The sequence below is a fragment of the Sinocyclocheilus grahami genome, unplaced genomic scaffold (assembly GCF_001515645.1).
Source record: "Sinocyclocheilus grahami isolate Dianchi unplaced genomic scaffold, SAMN03320097.WGS_v1.1 scaffold137.1, whole genome shotgun sequence".
NCBI classification, from domain to species: Eukaryota; Metazoa; Chordata; class Actinopteri; order Cypriniformes; family Cyprinidae; genus Sinocyclocheilus; species Sinocyclocheilus grahami.
In genome coordinates this window covers 573,585-584,843 of record NW_015505316.1, presented here as the reverse complement: position 1 = coordinate 584,843, position 11,259 = coordinate 573,585, and the positions used below count along the sequence as shown (strand labels likewise).

The window sequence follows — 11,259 nt, the reverse complement described above, 5'->3', positions numbered from 1 at the left end:
ATATAGATATATAGAAATCAAGTGAACTTCAAAATGCAATGCATTTATTCTAATGAAGAAAGAGAACAGAACAATAATAAAAACATTTTAATAATGAAATTTGAAATCACCTTTACAACATGTCCATAACGACAAAAGTGCCTTGTGAGATATTGTTCGGTAATACTGGAGGACAAGCCGTCCAACCATACACATGTTGTAGGCATACTTTTGCCAAAACCAAGCTGAAGGAAAGAAAAATTCACATTAAGTCAACCAATGTCCTGTGTAATCTATAGGTTTTTAATTTCAATGAGTACACTTTTTTTTTTTTATGTTTGTATTAAATGAGGATTGGCTGTTAGCTATATGTAACAAAAAAACTCCAATAATAATAATCTGATCTCATCCTCACCTTTAACCTGTTGTTGCCAAGGTATTCACCATCCATTTTCTTAATTGCTTTACAGACACTTGCTATGTCACAATACTGGAGAAAGGCATATTGTGGGGAACCATTTACCTTTTTTATATCGATATCCTGGTAAAAACAGAATATGTACATAAATATGCAGCGTTAATAGTGACTGTTTTGTAAACTTGCACGATTTTTAAAGCACACTTTCATATATCTACTTACAACAATCTCTCCAAAACGCTGAAATATGCTAAGCAGGTCATGATAAGTTGTGGTTTTCTCCAAATTTCCTATGAATAATGTCCTTGTAGCTTTGGGGTGAAACTCATCTATACGTTCATCCAAAGGTCGGAACTCATTCTCACTCTCTGTTTCTATTGAGCAATAGATTTAGAGAACAATGTTGGGTCAAATGCTGCTTCTAAATCTAATAACAACAAAGGATTCTGTACAAAATGCGAGGAACCTACCTGGGCCATGCCAAGCAGTGACATCAATTTGCATGCCAAAAAACAGCTTCCCTTTAGATGCACTTAGAGCTTTTTCTTGGTCCTCTTGCTGGCGAAAGAACACTAATCCATATCGTTCCTCAGAGGCACCATGGATTTGAACTGATGTGACTTTGCCATGTTTCTTAAATTCATGGAAAAGACCATCCTTCAGGCTTGTATCTGTATTGATAGGGAGAGCATAATCACATTAATTTAGATGATGTCTCGCTAAAGTGCGTTCCAATATAATGTTTAAATTAGTTGAGCAATGTTTTTTGTTTTGCTGTTTGAAAAATGCATGTGTTCATTTTGACTTCATAAAAGCCTCACCTAGGGGTTAAAGCAAAAAAAAATCCTGAGCCTGAACTTTTTCCGGGGGCGGGGCAGCACATGCAAAGCATGCAATGACTGTGGCAACTTTAACATTTGAAAGGATACTATGGCAAAGTTATTGCTTTCTTTATTCAAACTGATCTTTTTTTTCATGAACATATGGTTGACCTGAAGAATGAAAGCTGTATGACTTGGAAAATTTTGAGCTATATCCCCGCTTATCGACACTAGGGGTGTAGTATACTTAGCTCACGAGACGAGACAAAATACATATACTTGGTTCACTAGAACATGACAATATTTTAATACTATTTTTAAGAAATTTTCAATGACAAAATATTTGTCTTTTAATTACAAAAAGTAAAACAATGCAGTCGTATTTAGAAATATTTTAACTAATCTAGGGCTGTAACTAATGATTATTTTGGTAATTAAGTAATCTGATATTTTTTAGTAACAAACAGACCTAAGTGAAAACCAGGCTTTAGTATGACTATTTACATATAAATTAACGGTGAGGCAATAACTGGCTCAAATAAAATATCAAAACCAAGAAATTACATTGTATTGAACAACACTATTAAAATACATAATGTAATAATATGCCTATAACATGAACATAACCAACTTAAGTACATTATGTATTAAAGCAAATACCTGCAGAGGGCGCCAACGGCTTGGTGACGTTTCACTTTACAGCGTGATTAAACAATGTTTAAATCCATTTAATTTTGGTATTTGGCCACATGCAGAAACTTTTATTTTGAAATCGTGATGTACAATACATGGCATATTTAGACATAGGTTGATGTATTCTCCTGTGTTGGCAAAGGTTTCTAAATGATTTACGTCACATATCTAGTGAGTTAATACACACTGTTTTCCAGATGAATGTTAAGCAATTAAAATTCACGGCATATGCAGAGGAAGAGTTTGGCCCCTTTCACACGTACAGTACTGGTAAATTACCATCATGTGTGAAGAGGACCTTTTCAAAAATCTCGGTAAATTTGTTCTGGCAATCATATCGTTTTATGGAGATGACATGATTACTCTGAGTTGTTTACAAAGCTCCGCTGCTTTTTAATTAGTTATTCTATGTAAATATGTGCTAGATGGACATCTTTGACCATTGTGCCACGCAGCTTTTTGTCGCGCTTCTCCATTCATCAGGGCTGCGACTCTGCAATTGGATACTATTATGCGCATCTCATGTTTATAAGAGCAAAAAATTCTGATTGGTTGGTAATGTTAGTTTGGTTGAGAGTGAAAGCTGTGCTCCTCTCATACCATTGGTAGGCGAACTCATGGACTCGAAAGTGATATCAATCAACAAGATTTTTTTTTAATGTAGGACTATTTTTTTTCCGCAGCCAAAGGCTGCACGCCGGAGTTCCGGCACGGTGCCGGAGATCTTTAAGTCCTGCTCACCTGTTGAGCGCACAGGGAGATTCTGCACTTTGATACCAAAACTTTTGCGAGGTTCATCTTTGTCCAGTGAAGGTAGGGGCTGAGCAGGAGGGGCAGGTACAGCTGCTGACTGAACAGATCTAGCTGGAGACCGATCACTGGAACTGCTGCTGGAATCACTACTGTGAGAGAATAAAAACACAAACCTCCTTAGAATGTAGACTGTAACAAAAGGTGAACACTAACAAATACATAGTGCTATAAAAATGCTGTGGTTCAGAACTTTGCAGAACAGAACGATTATCAATCAATAACAACATAGGCAAACATAAAGCCTCATAAGATTTTTTTTTTTTTGGTGAATCCTTCAAGGGAATTTACAAAACCTAACTACTAAACATATAGCACATATAATAAAGATAATATATGTAACAGCTAATACAGTTTATTCATGCAGTTTATTTTCCCACCTCAGAGAGGCACTATTGCAAAAAAGAAATTCTGTCAGTATTGCAAAAAAGAAACTGTGCCTCTTAATGACAGTGAAAGTATCTACCACACTCTAGGTAATCTTATTTGGCAACTGCAATGGAGAATTACAGAGAAAAAAAAAGGTTGATATCTAAAACTAATTCCTCCACTCATACAGAAAGGACTGGCAAGCACATCTGACATTCATCTGCATGAGGCTGTCTACTAAATCAACATAACTACTACACTGGTCTTAGGCTAGTCATTTTCAATTTTCAATTAGTGAATTAATGCTTTATTTCTCTACATATCTAAATAGCCACTGATGTGCAAGCTACCAGATGACTGCATGAAAAGCTGAAATTTGTTCAAAATTGTAATCTGTGTATTTAAAGTGCTTGGTTCTTCTATTCAAATAAAGTCACTTGGCAGCTTGCACAATTGTAATATTATAATAATAACTAAACAAATACATATACACAAATCCATTTTTCTTTCATTATGCTTATACATTTAAAATGCTACATATAAATATTTTAACTGCCTAAAATTGAAACTGAAATTACAGTGGATACTTCTTTCCTCAATGATTCAGGCATATACATGGCTTTCCTTTTGTCTGTTTACATCTTTGCACTGCCCTCTCTTCTCACTCGCTCTCGCGCTCAGAAGTGCGGCTGATAGGGGCTGGCCTGTGGGAGTAGGCAGGGAGCCAGCAGTGGCTAGAAATTTCCAGTTCCAACTGGATCTCACGGGGGTGGGGGGAGTTCAAGTGGGCAGTGTGAAAATACACCAGCAGTTGTTTCTTAAAATTCCCCTACAGTATTTTCTCCTCAAGAAGCATACAATACAACTAGCTCATAGGAAAGCAATCAGTGTTGGGCAAGTTACTCTGAAAATGTAATCAAATTACTGATTACTCCTTTTAAAAGTAATCACGTTACGGTTCTGATTACTTTATTTCAAAAGTAATTAGTAATTAGTTACATTACTTTTTTCTCCATGAAATTTATGAAATCCCAGCATACATGCTCCCGATAAATATTTGTTATTAAAGCATCAACATTCACAGAACAGAGCTGCGTGCATGGTTTGGCAGAATGCCAGCAAAGAGCGCTGCATTTATAATCTCTAAAAGACATCTCAGTTCATCGCAATATCACAAATCTCTGTCAAAACACAATAAATATATGCATAATGAATCTTTCATAATGTCTACAATTTGTGTGTTATAATGAGAGGATTCATGAGCACTTCAGCACTGCATTGCTCAATGCTGCAAACACGTGTTATAGCCTAAATAGAAACTCTGCATACGCTTGCACCTGTTAATTGTTTATATTTGATATTAGTTCATGTTGCTTTTGTGCAATAGATGAATAACAATTTATTTGTTTTAGATATTTTATGTTTAGATATTTCTATTTTGCGGAGTCCCGTGAATTATTTTATTCTCCCGCATCCCACACACATGAGTGTCTACCCGCGCACCAGCACTCGCCCATCTTGTCCCGTGCCACACTCTGCTGCGTCTCGCGGGAGCAGGTCTCTAATCTACTGGCACTCGACTCGACAGTGCGCGTGCTACATCCTTTTTACAATCTCTAGATTATAAAACACTGCATTCTGTCAGCAATGTAATGCGGCAGTAACGTATAGAGACCTCGTCTTGTAACTGTACTCTAATTACTATTTTGAAAATTATAATGCGTTAAATTACTCCGTTACTAAAAAAGTAATCAAATTACAGTAACGCGTTACAAAGTAATGCCTTACTGCCCAACACTGAAAACAATATGCTTAATTTTTTTTGTTTATATGCACAATGGCCCTTATTTATAAAAGAACCAACTCTGCTTTAAAACAAAAAGGAATATTGGAGTCAAAGAAAATGGAAAAGGCACCCTCAAGATTTCCTTGCATGTCAACAAACAAACATTTAAAACGGCACTCAATTCCTATGGAAGCCAACCCTGTAGTTTGCAGCTAAATAACACAAAGACGGTTGTTTGGTGCATGCTCTAACAAACAAAATGTATTTATACATTATAATTACTATGGTGCCCCAAAAATAAAATCATCACGAGCAGAACATTTTCACCCTCTGGTTGATTATCTCTAAGCTAAATTTAAATTAAATTGTATTAATCAAAAAGCCTGTCTAATGAATTGAGTTTCAGTTTTATCTTTATCAAATTCTGTTTTCCATTATTTTCTGGATTCCATTTTAATGGTTACATTAAATTGTAATAATCAAAAGCATCTCCAATTAATTGATTTTATTTACTTTATTTAATTTTGTAAAGTTTTTTTTCCCTTTTTTTTCAGAAATACTGCACATTTCAATTTTTCTCCTAAATAAATTCTGGTAAACACTCCTTTAAAAAGTGTTTTTTGCTTATAATTTTATTATTAGTAGACTAGAACATGTGGATATGTTGTCATTCTTACACTATAATTCTGAACTTTGATTTCAGTGATTTGGACTATGAGATGGACACTTGCTTCTTGCACTCTATGCTGCACTTTACTTTTGCTTTAAAAAAAGGATTTCATTTGGTTTAATAAAATATTCTTAAGTAAAATTGTAGATTTTTGGGGGGGAAATTAATCGTTTAGATTTATCGATAAATTGATTTGGGATAATGTAAGTACACAAGTCAGCAAAATATATAACAGTTCTAGTGGTTTTCGGATATTTTAATTAAAAAAATCTTACATATTGTGCCTTTAAAGGAGAATAGAAACAAGCAGAAAAGGATGTTTAAAATGACCTATGTCCAGTCTCCAGAGAATTTATGGCATGCAAATGTACCACATCTCATTACAAGTGAAGGTCTGTGTTGATGTCCTAAAGCCGCAGGGTCACTTGTCAATCACTCCCAAAATGCATCTTGCACACAAATGATTAAGTATCAGTCATTGATGGCTGACCCAATGCCTTAAGACAGTGTCTAGCCTGGTCAGCATCACAGAGTGAAAGAACGCAACGTCAACTAGGTCAGTCAACATTAGAGCCCGCCCGATATAGTTTTTTTGGGCCCAATGCCGATACCAAAAATACCAGCAACCGTGTGTGAAAACCTTGTGAAGACTTACAGAAAACGTTTGACCTCTGTCATTGCCAACAAAGGGTATATTATAACAAAGTATTGAGATGAAATTTTGTTATTGACCAAATACTTATTTTCCACTATAATTTGCAAATAAATTCTTTAAAAATCCTACAATGTGATTTTCTGGATTTTTTTTCTCATTTTGTCTCTCATAGTTGAGGTATACCTATGATGAAAATTACAGGCCTCTCTCATCTTTTTAAGTGGGAGAACTTGCACAATTGGTGGCTGACTAAATACTTTTTTGCCCCACTGTATATATTATAATACAGTACAAGTCAAAAGTATAGACACACTTCCCATGCTTGGGTCTAAAATTTTGACTGGTATTGTATATAGAATACAGTATATACATAAACACTTATAATGATGTGACAAAAATATGTAATGGAGGCAGGGTATTTAACAGTAAACTTTATTATCCAAAATACGCCTGACATCAGTGCACTTGACGCTACACTAGTGCACTTAACTTGAATTAAGAAAACAAGGGAACTGTGTAGGGCAAGCACTACTGCCAATCCAACAGGGGCAGGTTTATGCAGGAAGCACAGCTTTTCCAAATGTAAACATCTAAAATAAATAAATAATAATAATATATATCTTTTTTCTTTTTACAAATTCTGTGTTGTGTGTTTTCTGGTAATCAAATTAACACGCAGAACATGAGGATTCATATTTAACTAGTCTTTTTGCGGTTTAATATTCACAGACACTAGTCTATATCGTGATTTGATTAAATGTAATGTGACCAATGTAATAAGCATAAGTTTTGGGCCGTGGCGTGGCTGGTATAAAAACAAGCTGCCGTGATCAGATTTGTCATGTTGCACCGCGCCGTATCCAGTGTAAACAGCATCACTGCTTATAATGAGTTCTATAGTATTTTGTTGCGCCGCTCGCGTCCGGTGTAGACACGGTTAGTGCTGGGCGGTATACCGGTTCATACCGAATACCGGTGTTTATTTTTGTCATGATATGAATTTTTAAAATACCGCAATACCGGTGTATGTCGCTTAAACAATGTTCGGAACGCGACACTGTTTGAAAGGGGTCCCTTTTCATTGTTGCACTGTGGTGAGGGAACAGCTGTATGTGTTACTAAAGCCCAATTTATACTTCTGCGTCTAACCTACGACTGAAGCTGTAGAACTAATAGAACGTGATGACACAGAAGAACATAGCCGCTCTTTAGTGTAGATGCATGTAGATTTTATCAGACAATGCCGCGAATATAAATGAGAGTGACTCCTGTTTAACACGTATTAAAAGGGGTCGTGTTTAGTCACTATTTAGTGTGGTATTTTTTGACAATATTCACTCATCATGACAGTAAAATAGGGCATTCTAAGTCAATATACTGCAGTATTTCCTCTCTCAATCAGTTGAAAATATGGTTAACACCCTGTCATGCATGAAAAAAATATACCGTCATGTACCGTGAAACCAGTATAATTTTGAAAAATACCGTGATATAAATTTTTGGTCATACTGCCCAGCACTAGACACAGTGTTAGAATCATTGTAATGTGATGATCAAATATAGGTGCTGGTGGGTGGCAGGCGGATAATTTGAAACAGCGGACTCGGGTGAAGTTTGAGCTCATTTGCGCATCTCTACACTACACTGACCTGGGTTGCCAGTAGCAAACAATGGAGCGCGCTCTGCTGGACAAACTAACTAATTACACCATTTAGAAGCATTTCATCTGCATAATGGTGGTGCTCATCGTTTACTTAGGAAAAAGGTCTATATGTTCTGTAAAAAACAAATGTTCATATCGGCGGCATATATCTGCAACAGGCTCATATCTAGGGCTGGGTATCGTTCAATTTTTTGATATCGATACGATACCTTGACTTCGATACCGGTTCCTGAACAATACTTTTTTCGATACCAATTTTATGAAATCAATTTTAACAAGATTACATTATCTAAAAAAATAAAAAATAAAAACTTGGGTTTTATTTTTTAGCTTGTTGGTGTTTATACAATCTCAAAAACTCATCTCCTGAGCCACTGCACAAAGGAACAAAATGTAACCAACACAATAAATCAGTGCAAATAGTTTTAATAAAGCTCAAATAGTCTTCAGTTTACACATCTGTTAGGCTACATTTACACTAGTGCGTGTTCGTTTTAAAACGCATAGCTCAGACAATCATGATTTCTATTTATTTTCCACTGATTTACTGATGAGCATTAGCAGCTTCCAGCGCTGTCTGCCAGTGTTCTCTCTTCCATGATCGCTGCTCTGACACTGAGGTAATAACAGATTTAATTTCAGCAACATTACATGGCCAAAACACACATTAGACGGCAATCGGAAGTTATTACAAACACTCGATGGTGGTTTAAAGTGAGTTTTGAGTAAAAGCGGAATATAAATCTTATTTATTATCTTATGTAGCATGATGCTGCAGTTTGCATGAATGGCCACATAACACGCGCTTTCGGTCGTGTAGTATGAACGGACATCTGCATATGATCGGAACTCCACGCAGCTCCCGCGCTACTCTCCATTGGAATTGAATGACTGAATGACCGGTCTGTCGCTTGGAGATAGTGGAAAGCCGGCATGAAAATGTAGTGGAAACGCCAGTATGACAAGGATTGTTTTCATTTTAAAACATAAACGCACCAGTGTAAATGTAGCCTTACATCTAAGGGGGCTGGGACGCATTCGCACTACAGCCTCACGTGTGCGCCACATCTCTGAGTGTAACCGGTGTAAACTAGTAGGTGTGCTCGACTTGACGCAGACTGACTGTGCAGACCGATCGGTGTATTACAGTACCACGAGAGCTAAAGAGCGCAGACTGCTCCGTGCGCTTTCGAATCGCTCTCGCGGATGTCAAACACTGATCGATCTGCGCCGCACCTCTTCTAGTCGAACACACCAGCTAGTGCTGCAGGCTTAAGGCCAAAGTATACTTTGACCGTCCGCGTCCACATTACGCCATTTTCATCATCAGGAGGGCTCGCGGACAGCCGCGCACCCTATCCGCATGCAGGCGATTTTTTGAGACTGCGCGGGCGGTCCGCGTACAACAGCGCATGCGCGAGGTGAAAGTTGAGACAGAACGCAAGTCAAACTGCGCCTGTGTCGAGCTCATCCATCCGCTCTCATCTGCGGTTGAGTATACTTTGAAAGCTGTGCGGACGCGGCTGAGCGCAAGACGGAACGGAATGCGGAAAGTGAAGTATACCCGGGCCTTTATTGGCTCACTGACGCTGATGAGATTAACCCCTTAGGTATCGAAATGTGGTACCGAACGACGAGACGTTTTTCGATACTCGATGGTATCGAGGCAATTCGGTCGGTGCCTAAAAAGTATCGAACTCGATACCCAGCCCTACTCATATCGGCCGATAAAATCGGCAAAACGATATATTGGTCGGGCTCTAATCAACATCACATGTTTTAAGGCCTGTTGTCACCAAGACAAGGTTTGCATGTGATTGTCTGTTCAGACAAGGACAAAAGAAACCGCAAACGTGCTCAATAATGAAACGCAAAAATTCAGCATTACACAGAACAACGGTACACAATTTTCAATTTTTGCAAATCTGCCATTTATTAAACAACATTAAATACAAGAATAGAGAGACAAGAGAGCTGCTTTGGTATGCGAATTGAATTAAATTCTTTATCACACTAAACATCTGTCTTGGTGTGAAAAAGCCTTTAGAGCTTCATGACTCTGTAACATTGGGGTTGTCATTAATGAATAGTTTAGCTGAAAATTATATAGATACCTTTCTCAACATTTGGACCATTTAAATATGATGTCATTGTTGTTAAAACTGGTTTCCATTTACTTCCTCTAACTGGTAATGATTTACTGAGAAAGCACCTCGACTAGTACATGTTTGTTTTTCCCTATTTCAACAAATATATTTCCTGGTTATGAAGAGTCAACAGCACAGAGGTGCAGGCCAAGAAGTCTATGAATTTAAGTTTCACCCAGCTGTTTAACAATAACATGCAAGTGATTACCCAGGCTGTATTTATGCTGTCCATAAATACAAGTAAAAAAAAAAAGAACCAAATATTAAAGAACTGAATTGCACTGATTAATAGATTTTGTAGCGAATCAGCTCAAAAAGGGAAATATGAATAATTAATCATATCTAGTTATAATAAATTATGAATATTTAGATCCGCTGTAGATATTTAGCTGAACCTCTCAGGGTCAACTGTCTTGTCAATTCTAAGAACGTTAATTTCCTGGTTAAGGGAAATAACTTCCTTACTGTACAATTCTACAAAAGCTTGTAGCATAAATCTGCATGATTAAGTGACTCCAGTTATGGGAAAACCATGAACAACGTCAAGTGTGATACAAGTAAGGTTTTATTAACTACATAAACACTTAAACTAGTCTAACATACTACATAAACACATAAACTGGTCTAACATCCTACATAAACACATAAACTGGTCTAACATTTAGAATGGTCTAACATACACACACACACACACACACACACACACGCATACAGTTTTGCAGTAAAGAGAAGAGAAATAAGAATATGAAACTATGGTACCATTTGATATTCAGCAGATTTACAGCCTGAAGGAAACATCAGATTCTTAGTTCAAACACACCTTTGTAAAAAGGTGCAAATGATACCTAATGTATCAATTAATAAGACTAAATTTGAATACTTGCACGTCTCATCTGTCTGAAAGAGAGGTTTGATGCAATCTGAAGGTCCCAGTTGATCTTTGCTGAAGTTGGTTGATGAAAAAGAACCAGTTTGAGTCAGAGAATCTTGGTGAATGGAAAAGTCAAGGCCGAAGCCTGGCACGTACTTAGGGGGTTACAGAAGCGTTCTAGCTCACATCTTCATCTTAGAATCTAACCGAACCACCGACTCTGGGCGGGTCACATGGTGTGAGGCCTTTAAGGTCGGAGAAGATTCCCGCCTCTCAAGATGGGCTTGTCCAATGAGAAAGGCCGGTATCCCAAGTGGGAGTTTTGAGATACTGGGGAGTTTTATGACTCTTTGTGTGGAAGCGTGGTAATTTGCATA

The 11,259-nt window shown here is 37.2% G+C and overlaps 1 protein-coding gene across 1 annotated transcript in view; it reads right to left on the bottom strand.

Moving 5' to 3' along the window:
- LOC107591084 (msx2-interacting protein-like) overlaps positions 1-11,259 on the bottom strand; it is a 37,871-nt gene that overhangs the window by 13,082 nt on the left and 13,530 nt on the right. The window contains exons 4-8 of the mRNA XM_016280092.1: positions 2,653-2,813; positions 868-1,068; positions 620-771; positions 395-520; positions 111-224 (exon numbers count right to left, since the gene is read on the bottom strand). Coding sequence (XP_016135578.1) covers positions 111-224; positions 395-520; positions 620-771; positions 868-1,068; positions 2,653-2,813 — 754 coding nt within the window. The remainder of the gene's footprint in view (positions 1-110; positions 225-394; positions 521-619; positions 772-867; positions 1,069-2,652; positions 2,814-11,259) is intronic.